The 26,886-nt window shown below is 37.0% G+C and overlaps 3 protein-coding genes and 2 pseudogenes across 5 annotated transcripts in view; all 5 read left to right on the top strand.

Moving 5' to 3' along the window:
- Positions 1 to 1,333: 1,333 nt before the first annotated feature.
- Positions 1,334 to 3,420, top strand: LOC148781427 (uncharacterized; annotated as a pseudogene). Its single transcript, XR_016058750.1, has 2 exons — positions 1,334 to 2,721; positions 2,793 to 3,420. The product of XR_016058750.1 is annotated as an uncharacterized LOC148781427 (transcript).
- Positions 3,421 to 4,586: 1,166 nt separating this feature from the next.
- LOC148781426 (uncharacterized) lies at positions 4,587 to 7,924 on the top strand (annotated as a pseudogene).
- Positions 7,925 to 8,499: 575 nt separating this feature from the next.
- LOC18429892 (uncharacterized) lies at positions 8,500 to 16,623 on the top strand. The gene is given in 3 exon segments (XM_088871072.1): positions 8,500 to 9,622; positions 9,625 to 10,019; positions 16,353 to 16,623. Coding segments are annotated over 3 exon segments (1,740 nt in total). The 5' UTR covers positions 8,500 to 8,548.
- The window catches only part of LOC110006449 (cytochrome B5-like protein), a 25,455-nt gene continuing 12,494 nt past the window's right edge, over positions 13,926 to 26,886 (top strand). Inside the window, exon 1 of one of the 2 annotated variants that reach the window (XM_088871368.1) lies at positions 13,926 to 14,256. The gene's annotated coding sequence lies outside the window, so the exon portion shown is untranslated. The remainder of the gene's footprint in view (positions 14,257 to 26,886) is intronic. The other variant, XM_088871371.1, reaches the window with a different exon arrangement.
- Positions 24,086 to 26,886, top strand: part of LOC18424697 (uncharacterized) — a 3,957-nt gene continuing 1,156 nt past the window's right edge. The window contains 1 exon segment of the mRNA XM_088871373.1: positions 24,086 to 26,886. Within this exon segment, the coding sequence (XP_088727499.1) occupies positions 24,316 to 26,886 (2,571 nt within the window). The 5' untranslated portion in view covers positions 24,086 to 24,315.

Genomic DNA, 26,886 nt, shown 5'->3' with positions numbered 1-26,886 from the left:
ATGAACTATCGCAACCGAGTTGGATCGAGCCAAATACACAATCACCTCCCGAATCGATGAAAAATCTAGGAACGATAGATGGGCTAAGAGACTCGATAAAACTGACCATGCTTTCTTAGATGGGAAAGTTGGATCATTTTTAACGGTTCCTTAAACTAGCATTCAGTGTTTGTAATGGTGTTTGGAAACTCAGATCGGCAAAGCGGATCATTTTTCCGATGACAGATCTGCCCGGCCAATCCAGGTTTTCCAGCACTGTTTACAATATTAAAACGAATAGAAAATTTTAAGAAACGAAATGAGAGAACACTAGTTCCTCTCCAATTGAGTTGAGGAGAAGAGAGAAAGACTACCATATTTTTCATTAATATAGTACAATTACACAAGGAAAAGATTTATTTAGGGCTTAGGCTTCACCTTAAAAAGTAAAGTCGTACCTCAAAAAACTTATTACCCCAAAACTTATTAAAAAAATATTGTTACTAGGATTAGAAGAACCATTTAATCGATCGTTTCAACCCCAAAAACTCTTATGGATTTCGATTTCAAGCTCTAAAAATAATATAGCACATTATGAAGACCATTCATTTTCAAGTCATGTTGGCAAAATCGAACCGGAACGGTTAGGCCTGAAAGCGGTTTAACTGGTCTAACCAGTAAGCCGGCCCAATTCAACCGCACTAACCGGACAAGTCTCGAGCGGCCAAAAAATCGTCTAAAGAAGTAAAAAAAAAGATACAAAAAATACTCTACTAAAATATGAAAAGCATATAAAGAATAATTAAAATACATTCAAATGAAGATGAAAATTAAAATCTACTAAACACATTCCAATGAAGTTGAAAATTACTAAAAAAAATGGATTTTAACAAATTGATTTGTGCCTAGGATTATTTTTAGAATTTTATGAAAAAGATAGGAAAATATAAAAGTGAGTATTAATGACCAAAATAATTTTTAATCTTCACCATAATGTAAAGAATATTAAAAAATACATTAAAAATCAATTTCTTTATTTTTAAAAAATTTTACGTATTTTTTTAATTTTTTTTTATATACCGATTGATCAACAAAACTATGCAAAACCGGAACCGGCCTATGGAAGGTTCCGATCTAACCAGGGAATTAGATCGCCCTATTTTGCAAACATTGTTTTTAAGTATTACAACAGTAAACCATCATCGGAAATAAATTATCGCCCATCGTCGGAAATAAATTATCGAGCCATGTAGGGGTCGGTTTCCAGAGCCAAAACTACATTTTTACATAATGCACCGGCCTCTCGCTAACTGCACCCTTTACATAATCCACTGAGAGATTCTAAAGATTTGAATTATAAATACGTACGAAGTTACTAAATAGTTAATGTATGTTCATTGCAGCATTCGTAAAGCAAAATCGAGTGAAGTTTTTGCATGCCATGAAAATGGGAATGGTGGTGAGATCTCCACCTTTTTTCTTCTTCCTCCCCTTCATTTTAGCTCTTCCGATTCAATCCTCTGGTTTGTCGACGGTTGATTTAGAAGCTGAAGCATTGCTGAACTGGAAAACTAGTCTGAAAAATCACACTTTGGTTTCATGGTTTCTTAGAACCAGCAACTCAACCAACCATTGTAGCTGGATTGGAATTAAATGCAATGATGGCAGAAACGTGATTGAGATTAACCTCTCAAATTTCTATTTCGAAGGGACCCTCAATCAACTGAACTTCTTCTCCTTGCCCCATTTGACTGGTCTAAATCTCAGCATGAACCATTTAGAAGGGAAAATCCCGAAAAGTATGGGCCCCCTTTCGAAACTCGGTTTCTTGGATTTGGGAGACAATTAGTTTATGGGGTCGGTACCTGAGGAGATTGGCAATCTCACTGAGCGTCGCTTCATTTCTCTAAGTGGAAATGATCTTAGTGGCCACATCCCTTATCAGCTGGGTAATCTGCAAAAGGTATGGCATTTAGACCTTGGTAGGAACAATTTGAACTCTAGTGACTGGTCAAGGTTTACAGGTATGGAGTCTCTTACTCACCTCTACCTATATCACAATGCTTTGATAGATTTCCCAGCCTTTGTTTCCCGATGCAAAAAATTAGTACTTCTTGATTTGTCTGAAAATAAATTAAGTGGTGGAATCCCCATTCAAAAGGTTTCCAGTCTGAAAAACCTCCAAGTCCTCGACCTTAGTGTTAATTACTTTCAAGGGCCCATTCATGCTGAACTTCAGAATCTGACGAGGCCTCAGGAACTTCAACTCTGTCGCAATAATCTCAAAGGTTCCCTCCCTCCCTCCGTAGGAAACCTTTCCAAGCTGACTTACTTATGTCTATCTGAAAACCACTTCACAGGATCCCTCCCTTCCTCCATAGGAAACCTTTCCATGCTAACTCAATTATTATTAAGTGACAACAGTCTCACGGGATCCCTCCCTCCCTACCTAGGAAACCTTTCCAAGCTAACTCAATTATTACTAAGTAACAATAGTCTCACGAGATCCCTCCCTCCCTCCATAAAAAATCTTTTCAAGCTAACTGACTTATATCTATTTGGAAACCACTTCACAGGATCCCTCCTTCCCTCCATAGGAAACCTTTCCAAGCTAACTTACTTATTGCTAAGTGACAACAATCTCACGGGATCGTTCCCTTATTTCATAAGAAACCTTTCTAAGCTGACTTATTTACATCTATTTGGAAACCACTTCACAGGATTCCTCCCCCCCTCCTTAGGAAACCTTCCCAAGCTGACTTATTTATATTTATTTCGAAACCACTTCACAGGATCCCTCCCTCCCTCCATATGAACCTTTCTATGCTTACAGGATTGGATCTATCTAGTAATCACTTTATAGAATCCCTCCCTCCCTCCATTGAAAACCTTTCAAAGCTGACTGACTTATATCTATCCGAAAACCACTTCACAGGATCCCTCCCTCCCTCCATAGGAAACCTTTCCAAGCTAACTTAATTATTGCTAAGTGACAACAATCTCACGGGATCGTTCCCTCCCTTCATAGGAAACCTTTCTAAGCTGACTTATTTACATCTATTTTGAAACCACATCACAGGATTCCACCCGCCCTCCATAGGAAACCTTCCAGAGCAGACTTATTTATATCTATTTGGAAACCACTTCACAGGATCCTTCCCTCCATCCATAGGAAACCTTTATATGCTTACAGGATTGGATATATCTAGTAATCACTTTATAGGATCCCTCCCTCCCTCCATTGGAAACCTTTCCAAGCTGACTGACTTATATCTATCCGGAAACCACCTCACAGAATCCCTCCCTCCCTCCATAGGAAACCTTTCCAAGCTAACTTACTTATTGCTAAGTGACAACAATCTCACGGGATCGTTCCCTCCCTTCATAGGAAACCATTCTAAGCTGACTTATTTACATCTATTTGGAAACCACTTCACATGATTCCTCCCTCCTTTCATAGGAAACCTTCCCAAGCTGACTTATTTATATTTATTTGGAAACCACTTCACAGGACCCTTGCTCCCTCCATAGCAAACCTTTATATGCTTACAGGATTGGATCTATCTAGAATCACTTTATAGGATCCCTCCCTCCCTCCATTGGAAACCTTTCCAAGCTGACTGACTTATATCTATCCGAAAACCACTTCACATGATCCCTCCCTCCCTCCATAAGAAACCTTTCCAAGCTAACTTACTTATTGCTAAGTGACAACAATCTCAAGGGATCGTTCCCTTGCTTCATAGGAAACTTTTCTAAGCTGACTTATTTACATCTATTTGGAAACCACTTCACAGGATTCCTCCCTCCCTCCATAGAAAACCTTCTCAAGCTAACTTATTTATATCTATTTGGAAACCACTTCACAGGATCCCTCCCTCCCTCCATAGGAAACCTTTCTATGCTTACAGGATTGGAACTATCTTGTAATCACTTTATAAGATCCCTCCCTCCCTCCATTGGAAACCTTTCCAAGCTGATTGACTTATATCTATCTGAAAACCACTTCACAGGATCCCTCCCTCCCTCCATAGAAAACCTTTCAAAGCTAACTTACTTATTGCTAAGTGACAACAATCTCACGGAATCGTTCCCTCCCTTCATAGGAAACCTTTCTAAGCCGACTTATTTACATATATTTGGAAACCACTTCACAGGATTTCTCCCTCCCTCCATAGGAAACCTTCCCAAGCTGACTTATATATATTTATTTGGAAACCACTTCACAGGATCCCTCCCTCCCTCCATAGGAAACCATCTATGCTTAAAGGATTGGATCTATCAAGTAATCACTTTACATGATCCCTCCCTCCCTCAATTGGAAACCTTTCCAATATCTCTCCAGAAACCACTTCACAGGATCCCTCCTTCCCTCCATAGGAAACCTTTCCAAGCTAACTTACTTATTGCTAAGTGACAACAATCTCACGGGATCGTTTCCTCCCCTCATAGGAAACCGTTCTAAGCTGACTTATTCACATATATTTGGAAACCACTTCATTAGATTCCTCACTTCCTTCATAGGAAACCTTCCCAAGCTGACTTATTTATATCTATTTGGAAACCACTTCACATGATCCCTCCCTCCCTCCAGAGGAAACCTTTTTATGCTTACTGGATTGGATCAATCTAGTAATCACTTTATAGGATCCCTCCCTCCCTCAATTGGAAACTTTTCCAAGTTGACTGACGTATATCTATCTAGAAACCACTTCACAGGATCCCTCCCTCCCTCCATAGGAAACCTTTCCAAGCTAACTTACTTTTTGCTAAGTGACAACAATCTCACGGGATCGTTCCCTCTCTTCACAGGAAACCTTTCTAAGTTGACTTATTTACATCTATTTGGAAACCACTTCACAGGATTCCTCCTTCCCTCTATAGGAAACCTTCCCAAGCTGACTTATTTATATTTATTTGGAAACTACTTCACAGGATCCTTCGCTCCCTCCATAGGAAACCTTTCTATGCTTACAAGATTGGATCTATCTCGTAATCACTTTATAGGATCCCTCCCTCCCTCCATTGGAAGCCTTTCCAAGCTGACTGACTTATATCTATCTGGAAACCACTTCACAAGATCCCTCCCTCCCTCCATAGGAAAACTTTCCAAGCTAACTTACTTATTGCTAAGTGACAACAATCTCACGGGATCGTTCCCTTCCTTCATATGAAACCTTTCTAAGCTGACCTATTTACATCTATTTGGAAACCACTTCATAGGATTCCTCCCTCCCTCCATAAGAAACCTTCCCAAGCTGACTTATTTATATCTATTTGGAAACCACTTCACAGGATCCCTCCCTCCCTCCATAGGAAACCTTTCGATGCTTACAGGATTGGATCTATCTAGTAATCACTTTATAGGATCCCTCCCTCCCTCTATTGGAAACCTTTCCAAGCTGACTGACTTATATCTATCCGAAAATCACTTCAGAAGATCACTCCCTCCCTCCATAGAAAACCTTTCCAAGCTAACTTACTTATTGCTAAGTGACAACAATCTCACGGGAACGTTCCCTTTTTTCATAGGAAACCTTTCTAAGCTAACTTATTTACATCTATTTGGAAACCACTTCACAGGATTCCTCCCTCCCTCCATAAGAAACCTTCCCAAGATGACCTATTTATATCTATTTGGAAACCACTTCACAGGATCCCTCCCTCCCTCCATAGGAAACCTTTCTATGCTTACAGGATTGGATCTATCTAGTAATCACTTTATAAGATCCCTCCCTCCTTCTATTGCAAACTTTTCTAAGCTAACTGACTTATATCTATCCGGAAACCACTTCACAGGATCCCTGCCTCCCTCCATAGGAAACCTTTCCAAGCTAACTTACTTATTGCTAAGTGACAACAATCTCACGGGTTTGTTCCCTCCCTTCGTAAGAAACCTTTTTAAGCTTACTTATTTACATCAATTTGGAAACCACTTCACAGGATTCCTCCCTCCCTCCATAGAAAACCTTCCCAAGCTGACTTATTTATATCTATTTGGAAACCACTTCGCAGGATCCCTCCCTCCCTCCATAGGAAACCTTTCTATGCTTTTAGGATTGGAAATATCCAGTAATCACTTTATAAGATCCTTCCCTCCCTCCATTGGAAACCTTTCCAAGCTGACTGACTTATATCTATCCGAAAACCACTTCACAGGATCCATCTTTCCCTCTATAAGAAACCGTTCCAAGCTAACTTACTTTTTGCTAAGTGACAAAAATCTCACGGGATCGTTCCCTCTCTTCATAGGAAACATTTCTAAGCTGACTTATTTACATCTATTTGGAAACCACTTCACAGGATTCCTCCCTCCCTCCATAGGAAACCTTCCCAAGCTGACTTATTTACATCTATTTGGAAACCATTTCATAGGATTCCTCCCTCTCTCCATACAAAACCTTCCCACGCTGACGTATTTATATCTATTTGGAAACCACTTCATAGAATCCCTCCCTTCCTCCATAGGAAACCTTTCTATGCTTACAGGATTGGATTTATCTAGTAATAACTTTATAAAATCCCTCCCTCCCTCCATTGGAAACATTTATAAGCTGATTGACTTTTATCTATCCGGAAACCACTTCACAGGATCCCTCCCTCCCTCCATAGGAAACCTTTACAAGCTAAATTACTTATTGCTAAGTGACAACAATCTCACGGGATCGTTCCCTTCCCTCATAGGAAACCTTTTTAAGCTGACTTATTTACATCTATTTGGAAACCACTTCACAAGATTCCTCCCTCCCTCCTTAGGAAACCTTCCCAAGCAGGCTTATTTATATCTATTTGGAAACCACTTCACAGGATCCCTCCCTCCCTCCATAAGAAACCTTTCTATGCTTACAGGATTGGATCTATATAGTAATCACTTTATAGGATCCCTCTCTCTCTCCATTAGAAACCTTTCCAAGCTGACGGACTTATTTCTATCCGGAAACCAGTTCACAGGATCCTTCCCTCCCTCCATAAGAAACCTTTCCACGCTAACTTATTTATTGCTAAGTGACAACAATCTCACGGGATCGTTCCCTCCCTTCATAGGAAACCTTTTTAAGCTGACTTATTTACATCTATTTGGAAACCACTTCACAGGATTCCTCCCTCCCTCCATAGGAAACCTTCTCAAGCTTACTTATTTATTTCTATTTGGAAACCACTTCGTAGGATCCCTCCCTCACTCCATAGGAAACCTTTCTATGCTTAATGGATTGGATCTATTTAGTAATCACTTTATAGGATCCCTCCCTCCCTCCATAGGAAATCTTTCCAAGCTGACTGACTTATATCTATCCGGAAACCACTTTACAGGATCCCTCGCTCCCTCCATAGGAAACCTTTCCAAGCTAACTTACTTATTGCTAAGTGACAACAGTCTCACGGAATCGTTCCCTCCCTTCATAGGAAACCTTTCTAAGCTGACTTATTTATATCTATTTGGAAACCACTTCACAGGATTCCTCCCTCCCTCCATAGGAAACCTTCCCCAGCTGACTTATTTATATCTATTTGGAAACCACTTCACAGGATCCCTCCCTCCCTCCATAAGAAATCATTCTATGCTTACATGATTGGATCTATCTAGTAATCACTTTATAGGATCCCTCCCTCCCTCTATTGGAAACCTTTCCAAGCTAACTGACTTATATCTATCCGGAAACCACTTCACAGGATCCCTCCCTCCCTCCATAGGAAACCTTTCCAAGCTAACTTACATATTGCTAAGTGACAACAATCTCAAGGGAATGTTTCCTCCCTTCATATGAAACCTTTCTTTGATGACTTATTTACATCTATTTGGAAACAATTTCACAGGATTCCTCCCTCCCTCTATAGGAAACCTTCCCAAGCTGACTTATTTATATCTATTTGGAAGCCACATTACAGGATCCCTTCCTCCCTCCATAGGAAACCTTTCTATGCTTACAGGATTGGATCTATCTAGTAATTACTTTATAGGATCCCTCCCTCCTTCCATTGGAAACCTTTCCAAGCTGACTGACTTTTATATATCCGAAAACCACTTCACAGGATCCCTCCCTCCCTCCATTGGAAACCTTTCCAAGCTATCTTACTTATTGCTAAGTGACAACAATCTCACAGGATCGTTCCCTCCCTTCATAGGAAACCTTTCTTTGCTGACTTATTTACATCTATTTGGAAACCACTTCACAGGATTCCTCCCTCCCTCCATTGGAAACCTTTCCAAGTTGACTTATTTATATCTATTTGGAAACCACTTCACAGGATCCTTCCCTCCCTCTATAGGAAACCTTTTTATGCTTACAGGATTGGATCTATCTAGTAATCACTTTATAGGATCCCTCCCTCCCTCCATTGGAAACCTTTTCAAGCTGACTGACTTAAATCTATCTGGAAACCACTTCACAAGATCTCTCCCTCCTTTTTATAGGAAACCTTTCCATGCTTAGTGCTTTGGATCTATCTAGAAACCACTTCACAGGATCCCTCCCTCTCTCCATAGAAAACCTTTCCATGCTTAGTGATTTGGATCTATCTGGAAACCCACTTCACAGGATCCCTCCCTCCCTTCATAGGAAACCTTTCCATGCTTAGTCATTTGTACCTATCTAAAAACAATTTTATGGGATCTTTTCTTCCAGAGATTTGGAATCTTAAATCCACAATTAATATGGTTTTAAGTTCAAATAGATTTCAAGGCCAATTAATAAACACCGAGTCTCACCCTCAAGGACTTCAACTTCTATACAACTACGGCAACTTTTCTGGAAATACTAGGTTGGGTTTGGGACAAAAATTTGAAATGTTGAATATCAGCTCCTCAACTGATCTACGCCGTCAGATTTGCAAAAGCATGAAATTATTGCTAGGATTCTTGAAACATTGTACGAGCACTGTGACAATCCGAGAGGTTGCATGCTATCACCTAGTGAAAAAAACTGAGACTTATGACAAGCTTCCTAATTTACGACAGTTGTTTCTCTCAAACAATCAAATTTCTGGTTGTATTCCAGAAAATATTGGAGAAGTCTTGCCAAATCTATCGATCTTGGATCTCTCCAATAATAGTATTTCAGGATTTATTCCCAACTCCATAGGGAATATGAAGGTTTTGGAGGCTCTTGATCTTTCTAGAAATAAATTGATGGGACCTATTCCCACTTCCATGGGAAACTTGAATAATATGATGACATTAGTGTTGAGAGGCAATACATTATCAGAGCAGATCCCATCATCATTAAAAAATTGTACCCAGCTAGAGGTTTTGGATCTTGGTGACAATCAATTATCGGGAAATTTACCATCATGGATTGGCCAAAGTCTTACCTCACTTCGTGTTCTCTCTCTGAGATCTAACAAGCTTATTGGGGCCATTCCTAAGACTATGTCAAGTCTATACTCGCTTCAAGTTTTCGATGCTGCTGAAAATTGCCTCTCAGGGACTATCTCTGACATTTTCACAAACTTCACAGCAATGAAAGTTACAGAGAAAATGGCTGATTACAATTACGATCGCAATCACAGCTTCTATTATATGGTGAGCATTGATATAGTGGCAAAAGCGTCAATGATGGATTACACCGAATTTCTCTCTCTTGTGACATGCATAGATCTTTCGAGAAATAATTTCTCAGGAAGAATTCCAGAATCATTGACAAAATTTTGATAGGCTTGCGCGTGTTAAACCTATCTGGAAACCACATGATTGGGAAGATTCCTCAAGAGATTAATCAATTGCAAGAGCTAGAATCGATGGACCTCTCGAACAATCTATTCTCCGGTGGCATTCCTCTGAGCATGTCATCTATGAATTCCTTGGGCGCATTGAACTGGTCCTACAACAATTTGTCAGGTCCAATTCCTTTTGCTGGCCACATGAGCACATTCGATGATGCCTCAACATACTATGGAAACGAAAATCTTTGTGGTACTCCTCTTCCTAAGAAGTGTGATAGTCCAATATCTAACAATGTTGGGGATTTGAGAACCGGGTCACCAGAGGTCTGGCAATTTTGGATTAGTGCAGGCTTGGGCTTTGGGATTGGATTTGGAGGATGGTACTCAGTTCTAGCCATTAAAAGGAAATGGAACAATGCAATTCTCAAAATCATGGACTTCACCGTTGAGATTTTGATCACGCGATTGCAACATTTATTTCCCAAAAGAAATAGGTTATGAGTTTGTAGTTATATAACCAGTTTTTGAAGATTAGAGTGTGAAGAAGTGTGTAAGAATGTAGTATTGGGTGTGTAATCTTATTAGGTGCTTGTATTGTTTGGATGTAAGTCTGCTATCCAATATGTTTATGTCATCTGCGTTTGTTTTGTATGTCCTTTTCATGTTCAATGAAATTTTATTTTCATCTCTAATTATAAAATTTGAAGCTTAAATAATAGTGTAGATCGAGTAGATTTAAGAAAACTTGATAAACTTGCAAATTAACAGTCCAGATAATGCATTACAAGATGCACCATTTCCAAAGTTGAAAATCCATTTTTTCTTATGTTCATACATCTTGAGATCGGGACAATCGATTTAAGGATTTTTGGGATCAAAACAACCTAGTGAATTTGTGAGGTGCACCTTAAAAATAGTCAATCTTGCAACAAGTTATTTGGACAGTCTATTTTCAAGATTTTCAAATCTTTATAAATTGACTCTGACTTGTACAATTTATAAAAGTTTAAATTCCATAAATAGAAATAAAAACAAATTTTCAAGCCTAAGATTCGTGCACCAAAATTACATCTTAAGTAAAATTTTGAAGGTGCGCCTTACTTCTATATGGAACGAGGACGCCTCAAATATAACTATCATTCAGCTTACCCCCCTGCCTTAGCTTTCCTAAAAAAATTTTCTCAACAATTATGTTTTCCAGCAAATACCCCCCAATACAAAAAGTGATTTTTTTTTGACAAATATACCCTTCATGTATTTTAAAAAGTCATTTTGGGGTCCAATAAAACGAAATTAATGGATCGAATTTGTTTAACGTCGGAACGCCCCTCCAACAGAACAAATCCTCGGACCGCAATAAACGAACGCCGGACTAGCCTCCCTAGCTGCCAGATAGCCCCTCAGAACATCAGACTAGGGCAGTTTCAGTGACATAAACGCCGGACTGCACCTTAAACATGCCGGATTGACCTCTCAAAATGTCGGACTGACCCTCTGAACGTCGGACCGGAGCATTTCTAGTGAGATGAAACTCCGGACTGCCCCATAAAAACGTCGGATTGCCCTTCCCCAATACCGAACCGCAATATACGAACGTCGAACTGGCACCCCTAACCGTCGGACTGCCCCTCAGAACGTCAGACAGGGCAGTTCCAGTGACATAAATACCGGACTACACATTAAACATGTTCGACTGACCTCCCAAAATGCCAGACTGACCCTCAAAAAGTCGGACCGAGGCAGTTCTAGTGAGATGAAACGCTAGAGTGCCCCATGAAAATGCCAGATTGCCCTTCCTAATCGCCGGACTGCAGTATACGAACGTCGGACTGGTAACAGTGGCTAAATCATGAAGAGAGAGAGCCAGAGTATAAATAGGTAGGTAAATTGTGAAGAGAGAGAGTGCCAGTGAAGAGAGAGAGCGAGAGTAGAAATAGGTGGGTAAATCGTGAAGAGAGAGTGCCATTGGAGAGAGAGGGAGCGAGAGTAGAAATAGGTTCGTCGGTAAAAAAGGGGTATTATTGTCTTAGATTTCATTTTTTTTTGGTAGGGGTTATTTGTTAGGAAATTAGGATTAAAAAAAAAGAAAGCAGTAAAAAAGTTTTAAGTGGGGGTAAGTTGAATGAATAGTTGATTTTGGTTGGGCTTATGTAATTTTCCCTTTATATTTCAAAGTTCATACTTGAGACCAGTGTTTAAAAAAACGCCGAGTCGAACCGGACTCGCCCGGTTCGACTCGGGAATCGCCATGGACGAATCGAATCAGTGAAAAAAAACGGGAATCGTTTGGTTCTAGAGATAACCGGACGATTTCTGCACAGTGACTCGCCGATTCACTGTACGGAATCGGCGAGTCCCGTACGGAAGAACAGAAATTTTTTTTTTTTTAAAAAAAAAAATTTTTTTTCTTTTTTTTTTTGTAATCCATGATAGATTTTTTTGTAATACTTGATTGATTTTTTTGTAATCCATGTTCGAATTGTTTTTTTTTTTTTGTTTGTAATCCATGATCGAATTTTTTGTTTTTTTTTTTTTTGTAACCCACGATATAATTTTTTGTAATCCATGATCGAATTTTTTGTAATACATGATCGAAATGTTTGTTTTTTTTTCTTGTAATCCATGATCGAATTTTTTTGTTTTTTTTTTTTTTTTTTAACCCATGATAGAATTTTTTGTAATCCATGATCAAATGTTTGTAATCCATGATCGAAATGTTTGTTTTTTTTTTGTAATCCATGATCGAAATGTTTTTTTTTTTTTTTGTAATCCATGATCGAATTTTTTGTTTTTTGTTTTTTTTGTAACCCATGATAGAGTTTTTTGTAATCCATGATTGAATTTTTTGTTTTTTGTTTTTTTTGTAACCCATGATAGAGTTTTTTGTAATCCATGATTGAATTTTTTGTAATCCATGATCGAAATTTTTTTTTTTTTTTTTGTAATCCACGATCGAATTTTTTGTTTTTTTTTGTTTGTTTTTTTTTGTAATCCATGATCGAATTTTATGTAATCCATGATCGAATTTTATGTAATCCATGATCGAATTTTTTGTAATCTATGATAGAATATTTTGTAATCCATGATCGAATTTTTGTAATCCATGATCGAAATGTTTGTTTTTTTTTCTTGTAATCCATGATCGAATTTTTTTTTTTTTTTTGTAACCCATGATAGAATTTTTTGTAATCCATGATTGAATTTTTTGTAATCCATGATCGATTTGTTTTTTTCTTTTTTTGTAATCCACGATGGAATTTTTTGTTTTTTTATGTTTTTTTTTTTTTTGTAATCCATGATCGAATTTTATGTAATCCATGATCGAATTCTTTTTAATCCATGATCGAATTTTTTGTAATCCATGATCGAATTTTTTGTAATCCATGATTGAATTTTTTGAAAATTTGTGATTTTTTTTTTTTAATCCATGATAGAATTTTTTGAAAATTCGTGATTTTTTTTTTTTAATCCATGATCGAATTTTTTTTTGTAATCCATGATAGAATTTTTTGAAAATTTGTGATTTTTTTTTTTTAATCCATCATCGATTTTTTTGAAAATTTGTTAATTTTTTTTTTAATCCATATTATTCAAAGAGAAAATGAGAGAGATGATGATTCTGAGGCCACCCTATCCCAGCCATATTATTCACATATCGAGTCCCAACAGCAACAATGTAGGGATGAGCACGACAGTGCAGGTGAGCATGAAGGATGGACAATCTTCAGGGATTTTGGATTGGGAACATAACAAAACACTAACACTCAGGGATTTGGGAATAGTCTGACGTTTGCTAATATCGATGATTCGTTTTTAGATCGAATCAATGAATTGTTAAACGAATTAAATCAATGGCACCAGCGTGACCAAGAAGAACAATAACGTCGTCTATAACGTCGTCTATCATTTTATTTTTAGATCATATGTTACTAATTTTATGCTTTATTGTAGTTCATGTATGTTGATATACTTATTCCATGATAATTCTATGTTTATCCTTTTGTGTGATGTAAATTAAATGCTGAATAACGATTCATGCAGGGAAAAAACATATCAATATTCGCATATTCATTCAAAAACATGGAAATTCTTAATCGAGTACCCTCATTTCTTATTGAACTCCTAAAAAATAATATTTATAATAATTTTTAATAATTTTTTCGAAATTTTTTTAAGCTTTATTTTGACCGATTCACTCGATTCTCGATCCGAATCGCCGATTCGCCGATCTGAATTGGTTTTTTGGATGCCCAATCCGGGTCACCGATCCGTTTTTTAAACCATTGCTTGAGGCCATATGTCATCACCCGGTCTAGGATTTACAAGAGAGAACGTCACTTCAATACAGTGTGGTTACAAATGACAATCCGTCAGATAAAAAATCAAACGGCTGAGGAGTGTCATCTCTTCTGAGTACACCTCCCATTGTTACTTGCTTATTCAGATTTACGGAATGAGAGAGAGGGAGAGGCGTATCAGCATTCGGGAAACTTTTGCCTATTCAGATTAGAGAGAGAAAGAAGCGTTTTAGCATTCGGGAAACTTTTGAGGCGTCTAGGTCGCCATTGATTGAGCTTGAGAAGCTCGTGTACGTATTGATCATCTCTCCCCTTTCTGGTGGGTTCTGCTTCTCTATCTCTTGTTCTAGAGTTCATAAATCCAAATCCTATCTTTAACAATAAAAAATTGTCCAAAAATAATAATCTAAATCCAATATTTTTCTTTCATGAATCTCTCTCTCTGTAACTCCTCTTAATAATGCTCCCTACGCAATTTTTGGTCTGAAAAGCTTCTCATTTGTTTCATTTTGATTTCTGTAATTGTTGTTGTTAGTCGATTAGTATTTAGAAGTTTGTGTCAGAGGATTTTGTTAAGAGAAATGTACAAATGGGGCCAATATTTGATATTGGTTTAAAGAAAAAGAAAGAGAAAAAAATTGGTTTGCGTATTTGGATAATTTGGGTTCGTTGGGTTCAAGGGTTTTATTTATATCTTACAGCTTCCAGACATTGCTACAATGGAAATTAGGCTTTTTTTGGATTATGAATTAAATATTTAATTATAATAGCTCTGATGTTTCAGGATTGCAGATCCTAATTTCCTTCTTCGAATTTAATACAATTGATATCAAGGTTTCTTATGAAAATAAGTACTTTGTGTTTGATATTTATAATTTTTTTTCTGAACTCCTCGAACAGTGGTTGATGTGTAACAAAACAATGTATAAACATGATCCTTCTATTCGTCCATTATTGGAGTAGAAAATTTATAGCTAAGTTTTGATGAATTCTACACTTGGGGTTTTAATTCTACATCTTTAACTTGTTTTGGTTTCTTATCGATTTGGGTTTCTCTCTCTTATGTGCTCTTGTTTTTCTGTGGTGCTCTGATTTTAATGCTCGCTATGTGATGCTTTGATTTTTCATGTAACATCAGTAGCTCTGTAAATCTCTGCTTTAAGCTTTTTTTATTTTTCATTTACCGTTTATTCATGCAAGATCTCTGATCAAATCTAGAACAGTATCTGAATGTGATATTATTTTTGGGTAAATTATCAGTAGAGAGTGTTTTAGGCTTTATTTCCTACTATTGGTATTCTTGTTTATTTTGTGCTCTTATAGTGTATGTGTTTTATGCTTTATTTATTATGGTTGGTACTATCGCTTATTTTGTTTTTAGATGGATAATATTGATGGAGATTTGTGCTTCCGATGGAAAAAGAGAAATTTTTTTGAATTGAAGAGTGTAAATGTGTTTCCATGCTAGCCACAAGTAATACTTGTGAAGTTGCCATCAGTTTCCCAGGTTAGCCACCAGTAATACTATTGAAAATAGAGTCAGAGGGAATCACTAATTTAGAGGATATATGCCAAAAAAAAAAAACTTTGGTTTCCCATGTTAGCCAGTCGGAGGGACACACTAATTTAGAGGATATATGCCCTTAACCTACACTAATTTAGAAGATATATGCCCTTAACGTTTTTTGTACAAATCCAAAGCACATGAAATTTGGGATGTCCACGCTTCTCATCAAGATGCACCTAATTAAAATATTAAAACAATTATTTTAAAAAAAAAATTTGACCAAAATGCCCCTAAAATTTTTAGGGGTATTTTGGTCTATTGAGTATTTATGAATTATGTTTTTGATATTTTTATTAGATTCACTTATTTTTTAATAATAGATGCTCCAAATTTCAAGTGTTTTAGATTTGTGGAAACAAAAATTAAAATGAAAACACGAAATGCTGTCGTGACCATTAAATCGGTCTAGATTCACTCTGGGCCATTAGGTGTTTACTGTAGCTGTCAGCTAGAGGGCTGATCTCAGATTTTCCCATATATATATATATATATATTTTGAAATGCAGAATTTATCGATATTGCTCTTTCTTAACCGTTCGAGTGGGTAAAGATTCTAAGATAAAAGATATAGTTTGAGCTTGACACCTTTTTTGGATATAAGCTAGTGCTCTCTCTCTTTCTCAGCCTCTATGTTCTCTCTGCTTTGCTTCTTTCTGTCCCATTTCACCTCTCTATAATCTTACAAACCATGTGAGCATGCCCTTGCATGAGTAGCAACTTATCTCCCCATGCTCTTTTTTAGATTATTTCCCTTTTTATGAATTCTTAGTTTTGCTTCTACACAACCACTCCAATCTGTGTGTGTGTGTGAACCACACCCTCATTCTTCCCATGTTTTGATTGGACAGGCAAGCCGAGATCTTGGAAAAGAAGCGGCTGAAGAAACTAAGACAGAGAGAGCTCAAAGCCAAGGACCAGGCTGACATTGACAAGGTGGCAGAGGGCTTCTCTGAGGAAGGCTCCACCGATCCCCTCGATATGATCTCTTCCTCCAGTCCCGGCTCCACCGCCAATCCGGGCCTACCATCTTTGTCAGATTTGACGAATGAGTCTGGCACAGATGCTGATGCAGAAGGCGGTGCCCACACACAGGCTGACATGGACAATGGAGCCTACTAGGTGGTCAATGGCCTGGAAAGGCATCAGGTGGCCCCACCTCGTCGCCCCATATCGAGGGCCGGGCCAAGGTTCAGAGGCTACTCAAGGGCCCCACCCCCATCTTGTGGCCACTTGGTGTGGGCCCCAAAGGTCAACCCTGATCATGAGGGGTTGTGTACAGACGAGAGGGGGGTGTGTAGGAGCAGTGAGGGGTTTTTTGTGGATGACAGGGCTGTGCACAGAAGTAAAGAGGGGACGTGCATGGACAGGAAGGTGGCATGCAGAAGCTATGAGGGGTCATGTGGGGACAAGGGTGCAGTGCATGGAGAGGAGGGATCATGTATGGAGGAGAGGGTGATGCATGGAAGTGATGAGGGCTCGAGTATGGATGACAGAGCGGTGCATGAAAAAGATGGGTCAAGTATGGATGAGAGGATTGGGCATGGAAACAACATGGTTTCATTTATGAATGAGAGGGTTTGGCATGGAGATGACAATCGGTCATGTATGGACGAGAAAGCAGTGTGTAGAGGCGACGAGGGGTTGCAGAAGGATGAGAGTATGGTGCATAGAGATAATGATGAGAGATGTGAGGTCCTCATTGGGTCGATATCTGTGGTTCTTGGTGGGGCTCAAGTAACTGCTAAGAAGAGTGGTTTGGGGCAAAATGGGATTTCAAGGCCTGTGATGAAACTATGGAGGCCTGTAGGTTTGGGGCCCAAAAATGGTGGGCCGGGTAAAGGGGTAGAGTAGGAGAGATATGGGAACGAAGAGGAAGGTGGTGGGGGTATGAGTGAGGGAAGGTGTTCTCGAGTCAGTTGTTGGAAGCCTTCCTCTCAGAGAGTAAGATATCTGTTTCTCTTGTTTTTAATGTTTCTCACTTGTTTCCGTCATCTTTTTCATTGTCGTTTGGTTGTGTTCTGTGTTTGTTTGTGTTTTTTTTTTTTTGAGAGAGAGAGAGATGGGGAGGGAGAGAGAGAGCTTGTGTATGACTTCTGTGAGAGATTTGTATAGCTGCACTTTGTGTATCAGAGAGAGAGAGAGAGAGAGAGCATGCATATGACTTATGTGAGAGATTTGTATGGCTGTGCTTGTACATATTATTTGAACATAGTGTGTGGGGTCATGGCCATGAGAGAGAGAGAGAGAATGGGGGGGTTGCATGAGGCAGTGTACATAGTGTGTGGGGTCATGGCCAAAATGTGGGTGTGTGGGGGAGAGAGGGAGGATCTCTGATAAAAATCCTCAAATCTTGCAGTCTCTATTGGTGTTATCTCTTAAGATGAATATGAAAAAAAATTTTAAACTCATTTTAGTTTCTGATTTTCAGGCTTAGTTCCTTTTACTTGCTTTATCCACTTGCTCTCTAAGACTCTCTGCTAAGTATTATTACTTTTAGAAGTTCTTTTTTACTATGTCCCTGCTTATTTGATCAAGTTCACCATATTTGTATTCTCTGATCTCTGAAATTGATATGCAATTCAATCTTTGTAGTTAGCCCCCACTGACCCTTAAAATAGAAAGGGCAGGAAGTTCTTTAGCTTAGGGCTTGTAGATTTTGATCCATATGGTCATTGAATCCTTTTCAAGTATAAACTATCACTGGTTCATCATCTACGGTTTTGACGGTGGATGGAGAAAGGAGGAGAGTAAGAGAACTTGGTAGTGTGCGGCTAGTCTCTTGAGCTGCACTAGTCACACATATATTATAGAGATACAAATGGAAAGTACCCCTGTATGTAAAAAATCTACATGTATCTATATTATATCATTATTAAATAATGTATCCCATTTGTGGTCATAATTTTTACTCCAGTGTAGTTCCAACCCACATTTCACATAAAACCTCCTACTTAAATCAGATGCGTAAAAAAAATTTGCCTCCACGAAAACCAAAACTTCCAAAGCCAATGACTCATGTTGTTGTGCACTGCAGTTGCCATCAAAGTCTTTCATCAAATGACGATGGGACCCTCTATGGAAGAGATAGATAGATAGATTGATAAAATTAGATGGAGGAAAAAGTTTAGGGTCTGTTTGGCTACCTGGATTAGATTCTCCTGGGGATAGGTTAATACTGGAATTGACATCTCCTGGAATTGGTCTGTCTTTGGGGGTTGTCTGCTGTTTGGATAACACTTGATCAAAACATAGATATGTCTGTCCACTGTTGGATTCTATGGAATAAGTGAATCCATGGAAATTCAATTGCAGGTTTTGTATTATTACTTTACATTAAGTTTTAAATTAATTAACTCCGCACATTCATTTCAAACATCAATATTATTTTTTAACTTTTATGAAATCCTTATTTTTTCTTTATTCCTTTCCAATGTATCCTTATATATAGATATATTACATACCAAATATTCAATTAAGGTCAATAGGAAATCATGAAGTTATGTATTTCGCTGTTTTGAAATTAGAATTAAAATGTAAAGATATTTTTGGTCATTAGGAGAGAAGTGACATTATCTATATGGGGTGTGATATCATCTGCATAGAGCATTCAATATCACCAGCGTGCTCCATGTTGGTGATGTCAAAACTCCATCGGAAAAGGTTGTTTTAATGTTACAAAAATTTCTAATTGATCGTCTCGACATCGAGATGTATGAATATAAAAATAAAAAATACAATTTTGAGTCGCAAAAATAGTGCATCTTGCAATACATTATCTAGACGGTCCATTTTCAAGATTTTCATATGTTTATAGATTTACTTGATTTTAATCATTTTTTAAGTTTAAAAGTTTATAATTATATATAAAAATAAATTTTTAGATAATCTTAATAATCTTTTTCATTAAAATTATATGTTAGGGTAAAATTTGGAGGTGCGCCTTAATTGGATGGTTTAAGGTAGCAACCTTATAGAAACCTCAGCCTTAGATATAATCCAACGCATACATGCTATTGATGTATGATAAATAGGGAGCAGTAGGAGGAACCTCTATCAACCCTTGCTTCGGGTTTGGACCACTGTTTGAAAAATAGATCCGTGATCCAGATTCGCCATCCAGAGAACCGGCCTGTCCACAAGTCCCTTGTATTTTGGCGGAACAGGACTGGGTTCCGATCCGAAACAGTTGGTTCCAGTTTGGTTCATCGTTTTCATAAATATTAGTTCATACGTAATTGATTATAATGGTTAGATCTTGCACTCGGCATTTAGAGAGGGAGGGATTCGTTTTCTTAGGGCACATTGGGTTGGTGTAAAATTATTCTTTGGGAAATAATTTCACGGTAAATTTGACGTACACATGTTTGGTAAGAGAAGAAAACACATGAAAATAAAACATATAGTCAAATCAGTGCTGGAAAAATCAGACGGTTAAAAAAAGAACAGGCCGGTTCCGGTTTAGGTTGATTTTGATAAACCGGCCGGGTATTTTAAAAAAGTTCAAAAATAACTATATAAAAGGATTGTTTACAAAGAGGCCATTTGTTTTTTTACATAAAGATGTCACAATTATTCATGTCTTTTAAATTTCAAAATGGGTTGTTGTAAGAGTCATTGAATAGGCACAAGATCCAAAAAATAATTCTCGAATTTCGTAGCTCATCCCAAACCATCCAATTTGACATCTAATGAGTAGGAATAGTTGTGACCTTCTTAGGCAATCCCTTCTTTTATATAAAATCTTAAAAATTAAGGGATTGTATTTGTAATGCATTTTTTAATATTTTCTATCGTTTTGGCAAATATTGAAAATTGTTTTGACCATCAATACTTATTTTTACAGTTTCCATCTTTTCTGAAATTTTTTAAAAATACTTTGGGCATATATTGATTCTTTAAAATCCATCTTTTTCATCAATTTTTAACTTTATTTTGATGTGCTTTAGTTAATCATGCGTTAAATATACTTTTCATAGATATTTCTTTTTGTATTTTTTATTTTTTTATCAATTTTTTGATTGCTCAGGACTTTCTCAGTTAGGTTGGTTTATTGGTAAGTACCAAATAACCGCTTTCGCCCCCATGTCATGTTGATCGTTCTGGTTCCATTTTTCCTACACCGGGTAAAACATTTTACTATAAAAATTACCTCAACCCTTGGGGAAGTATTTCTCATTTTACTATAAAAATTACCTAAACCCTTGGGGAAGTATTTCTCAGGTTCCACTAATCACTATTTACAATATAATTGATGTTATATAATGGGTGTGGTTTCTATAAGGTTGCAACCTTAAACAATCCAATTAAGGTGCACCACCAAATTTTAGCGTATCATGTAATTTTGGTGTAAAAGATTATTAAGATTATCTGAAAATCTATTTTTATATCTAATTATAAAATTTTAAACTTAAAAAATGATTAAAATCAAGTAGATCTATAAATATATGAAAATCTTCAAAATGGATGGTCTAAATAATGTGTTGCAAGACGCACTATTTTTGGAACTCAAATTATTTTTTTCTTTCATATTCAATCATCTAATTAGAGGGCTTTTCAACATTAGAGCAACCTTTTTCCAATAGATTGTTGAGGTGCATCTTTAATTCTACATTTTAAGGTTGCAACCATATTTAAACTTTTTCCTTATATAGTATCTTATTTTTATATTAAATAATATACTTAATATAAAAATTATATTCCATTAATATTTAATATAGAATACATGGTTATGTTAAGGTGCTCACGCTATAGACTAATTGATCATTGTATTCAACAAATTTTAGACACTTTTATACTCTTGTTTTGTACATGGAGTATTTTGTTCATAAGGGTACTTTTGGTAATGGAAAGACTTCTTATGCTTCCCCTACAGTATAGAAGTTTTATCTTTCTCCTACCATCCAGCTGTCCATTTTTTATCAAAAGAGCTACTCGCCGTTTGATCTTAGATCCAACGTCTCAAAGTCTTTTATTTTTAAAATTTTTTGAATATAAAATTTGGTACGTGCCATCTTATTATTGGGGTGCACCTATTAAAAATATTAGCAATAATTTTTTGATAAAAAATAATGACCAAAAATACCCATTAAGGGTATTTTTGTCATTTTATTTCATTACAATATTTTTTTATATATTTCGTTAGTGCAAGTTTAATAGAGGAATGAACCTCCAAAATTTTGCATCAAAATAATTTATAGAAAAAAAACTAAAAGTAAAATAGTGTAGAGATGTGATTGTGATTGGGGTAATCTTAGCTAGCCCTCCATTAAAAAATGGACGGTTGGATAAAGGGGAGGATATAATGTTTATGCTGTAGGGGGACATAGAAAGCTTTCCCTTTTGTAATTAGGAGGGGTACTACGTCATCCACATAGAGCACGCTAGTGATATTTAATGCTCAATGTAGATGATGTCACACCCAATGTAGATGATGCACTTCTCTCCTAATGATAAAAAATATCATTACTAAAAAAACTTCATGTACTAAACAAATGTATATAAGTGTCCAAATTTTGTTGAGTACAATGATAAATTACTCAATAGTATGAGCACCTTAACATTTAGATTATGTTAAGGTGGTCGCACTATAGAGTATTTTATAATTGTACTGAACAAATTTTAATAATACAATATTTTTTACTAAGGATAATTTTGGTTATTAAGAGGGTTGTGACATCACCCACATGGAGTATTAAATGCCAATATTGTATTCCACATGGGTGATGTCACACATTTCTTAATGACATAAGTATGCTTATTAAAAAAATGATCCATGTAAAAAATAGTGGTTTATAAGTGTCCAAAATTTATTGAATACAATTATAACATGTTCTATAATGTGAATATTATTGTAAATATAAAACAATGTATGTATATATTTATAAAATAATATTAATATAAATATATGTTTATGAAATTTATTTAAATCAAGTTACCAAATATATGAAATTCATCACACAATACGTTTTAAACTTGTTAAGAAGCATGGAGAAAAGAAATTTTACAAAAATATTTTATGTTAAAAGTATTTACATATTTTTCTTGAAAAAATATTTACGCACGACCAAACGTGCCGTTGGAGAAAAGCCCACTCCCACTCACACACAAATTTCCAGGAAAAAGCATGACTTCCAAAGCAAATACGTCTTCATGCCATGCCACAAGAAAGCATGACTTTCATAACCTCTTTGACTAAGCCACAAAGTAATAAAGATAAGAAAATTTAGAGAGAGAGAGAGAGAGGCGCTTAGTTGTTAGATTACGACCATTAGGAATGACGTGGTTGAGAGAGAGAGAAGGTGATAATAACAAGACTTAAACAAACAGTGAGAGAGTGTGTGGAGCGCCCGCCCATTATGTTCAATATTGAGATTTCTATTAGGAAAAAGCTTGAAATCTTAAAATGTATAATTAAATATGCACCTCAAAAATCTGTCGGACAAGGTTGTTTTTAAAGTCGAAAAATCCTCTAATTGATAATCTTGACATCGAGATATATGAATATGAAAAAAAAAAGAAAAAAAAAGATTTTGAGTCTTAGAAATTATTTAGACTGTCAATTTTCAAGATTTTCATATATATTTATAAATCTATTTGATTTTAACTATTTTGTAAAGTTTAAAATTTTATAATTAGTGATGAAAATAGATTTTGAGATAATCTTTAGATTTTTTTTTAAGAAAATTATGATAAAATTTAGAGGTACACCATAATTGGGTTGCTTAAGGTTGCAACCTTATGAAAACCACACCCTTTATATTATCTTGTGCGCTCTTTTTTTTCTTATATTATGCAAACATATTCCTTGCGTTACAACTTAGAGAGAGAGGGAAAAGATAAAGAGAGAGAGAGAGAAAGAGAAATTCTTTATGAGGTTAAACTGTTAAAGAGAGAGACAAAAAAGACGTTTGCGTGAAGTTGGGGATGGTGCAAAGACGGAGAAGTCGCATCATAAGAAAAAATGGAAGGGATGACAAAACGTAAGACTTCATCTCCTATTTCTACAAAAAGCCCAAGCCAAAGCCAATGACTACGAAAAGCAAGACCTACAAAGCCAATGACTTCTACTGCTATGCACTGTAGTTGCTGTCAAAGTCTTTCACCAAATGACGATGAGACCCTCTAGCGGTGGGACAAAGATAAGAAATTTATGAGCCATTTTCGTTCTGAGCCATCGATTTAGATAAGAAATTGATGAGGACCGAATTAGTTCCCAAATGGGATGGGTCCTAGCTTGACTCTGCCCTTAAAGCGTATTTTTTTTCTCTTTTTTTTCTTTTTTTAACTTTATCCAATGATTTTATGGTCCCATTTAAATCCACACCCCATAAACCTCTATTTTGATTTTGATTTTACTTTATTTATTTTTTAAGTTTTTGAAAAACAAGACTTCTAAAGCAACTCCAGCTGTCAAAGTCTCTCACCAAATGATGATGGGAGCCTCTATAAGAGAGATAGATTATTAACTTAAAAGAGAGAGAGAGAGAGAGGAGATATTTGGTGTAAGTAGTGGCCGTTCGTTTAAATAATAGAAAAATAAAAAATATTACTACTCTTCAATCAAATTCATTGTCCATGAAAAACTTATAATCATGACACGTATAAAGTTCCTGCTATTTTTACACATTATCGCTAACATTTTCTTACTCTTTTTATACGGAATCCATTTTCACTGCCAAATTCCACAGTCCAAAGACTACCGCATGAAATGTTGAAGATTTGCCCAATTCCATTGGAGTTTCACTCGGTGGCAAATATTAGTTGAGAGAGAGTGATTCTGTGGTCCACACTTCCTCCACCAAAACTCTATAAATGTCAAACCCAATCTCAAGCAATTACTCAAGCAAATTGAGTGAAGTTTTGCATGCCATGAAAATGGGAATGGTGGTGAGATCTCCATCTTTTTTCTTCTTCCTCCCCTTCATTTTAGCTCTTTCGATTCAATCCTCTGGTTTGTCAACGGTTGATTTAGAAGCTGAAGCATTGCTGAACTGGAAAACTAGTCTGAAAAATCACCCTTTGGTTTCATGGTTTCTTAAAACCAACAACTCCATCAGCCATTGCAGTTGGATTGGCATCAAATGCAACGATGACGGAAGTGTAGTCGAGGTTAACCTCCCAAATTTTGATTTGGAAGGGACTCTCAATCAATTGAACTTCTTCTTGTTGCCCCATTTGACCGGCCTGAATCTCAGCATGAACTATGTTTTACAAGGGAAAATCCCAAAGAGTATCGGCTCCCTTTCGAAACTCAGTTTCTTGGATTTGGGAGACAATCGGTTTACGGGGTCGGTACCTGAAGAGATTGGCAATCTCACTGAGCTTCGCTTCATTTCTCTAAGTGGAAATTATCTTAGTGGCCCCATCCCTTATCAGCTGGGTAATCTGCAAAAGGTATGGCATTTAGACCTTGGTAGGAATAATTTGCACTCTACTGACTGGTCAAGGTTTACAGGTATGGAGTGTCTTACTCACCTCTATCTATATCACAATGCTTTGATAGATTTCCCAACTTTTGTTTCCCGATGCAAAAACTTAGTACTTCTTGATTTGTCTGAAAATAAATTAAGTGGTGGAATCCCCATTCAAAAGGTTTCCAGTCTGAAAAACCTCCAAGTCCTCGACCTTAGTGTTAATTACTTTCAAGGGCCCATTCCTGCTGAACTTCAGAATCTGACTAGGCTTCAGGAACTTCAACTCTATGGCAATAATCTCAAGGGATCCCTCCCTCCCTCCATTGGAAACCTTTTCATGCTTAGTACATTGTCTCTATCCAATAACCACTTCACAGGATCCCTTCCTCCCTCCATAGGAAACCTTTCCAAGCTGACTTACTTATATATATCTGGAAACAACTTCACAGGATCCCTCCCTCCCTCTATAGGAAACCTTTCCAAGCTGAATAACTTATATCTATTTGAAAACAACTTCACAGGATCCCTCCCTCCCTCCATAGGAAACCTTTCCAAGTTAACTCAATTTTGGCTATTTGGAAACCACTTCACAGGATCCCTCCCTCCCTCCATAGGAAACCTTTCCATGCTGACTTACTTAGATCTATCTGAAAACAACTTCATAGGATCCCTCCCTCCCTCCATAGGAAACCTTTTTAAGCTGACTGACTTATATCTATTTGAAAACAACTTCACAGGATCCCTCCCTCCCTCCATAGGAAACCTTTTCAAGCTGACTGACTTATCTCTATTTGGAAACAACTTCACAGGATCCCTCCCTCCCTCCATAGGAAACCTTTCCAAGCTGAATAACTTATATCTATCTGGATTCACAGGATCCCTCCCTCCCTCCATAGGAAACATTTCCAAGCTAACTCAATTTTTGCTATTTGGAAACCACTTTACAGGATCCCTCCCTCCCTCCATAGGAAACCTTTCTAAGCTGACTCACTTAGATCTATCTGAAAACAACTTCGCAGGATCCCTCCCTCTCTCCATAGGAAACCTTTTCAAGCTGACTGACTTATATCTATTTGGAAACAACTTCACAGGATCCCTCCCTCCCTCCATAGGAAACCTTTCCAAGCTGACTTACTTATATCTACTTAGAAACAACTTCGCAGGATCCCTCCCTCCCTCCATAAGAAACCTTTCCAAGCTAACTGAGTTATATCTATTTAGAAACAACTTCACAGGATCCCTCCCTCCCTCCATAGGAAACCTTTCCATGCTTAGTTTTTTGCTTCTATCTAGAAACCACTTCACAGGATCTCTCCCTCCCTGCATAGGAAACCTTTTCATGCTTAGTTATTTGGACCTATCTTATAACAATTTTATGGGATCTCTTCCTCCTGATATTTGGAATCTTAAATCCATAATTAGTATGGATTTAAGTTCAAATAGATTTCAAGGCCAATTAATACATACCGCGTCTCACCCTCAAGGACTTCAACTTCTATACAACTACCGCAACTTTTCTGGAAATACTTGGTTGGGTTTTGGACAAAAATTTGAAATGTTAAATATCAGCTCCTCAACTGATCTACGCCGTCAGATTTGCAAAAGCATGAAATTATTGCCAGGATTCTTGAAACATTGTACGAGCACAGTGACAATCCGAGAGGTTGCATGCTATGACTTGGTGAACACAACTGAGACTTATGCCAAGCTTCCTAATTTATATTCTTTGTATCTCTCAAACAATCAAATTTCTGGTTGTATTCCAGAAAATATTGGAGAAGTCGTGCCAAATCTATCGATCTTGGATCTCTCCAATAACAGTATTTCAGGATTTATTCCCAACTCTATAGGGAATATGAAGGTTTTGGAGGCTCTTGATCTTTCTAGAAATAAATTGATGGGACCTATTCCCACTTCCATGGGATACTTGAAAAAAATGATGACATTAATGTTGAGAGGCAATAAGTTA

Source organism: Amborella trichopoda, chromosome 7 (assembly GCF_054954075.1).
Source record: "Amborella trichopoda isolate Santa Cruz 75 chromosome 7, AtrichopodaSantaCruz75HAP2 v2.0, whole genome shotgun sequence".
Taxonomy (NCBI): domain Eukaryota; kingdom Viridiplantae; phylum Streptophyta; class Magnoliopsida; order Amborellales; family Amborellaceae; genus Amborella; species Amborella trichopoda.
The sequence above is the reverse complement of the archived record's forward strand: the minus strand, read 5'-3'. Positions and strand labels throughout refer to the sequence as shown.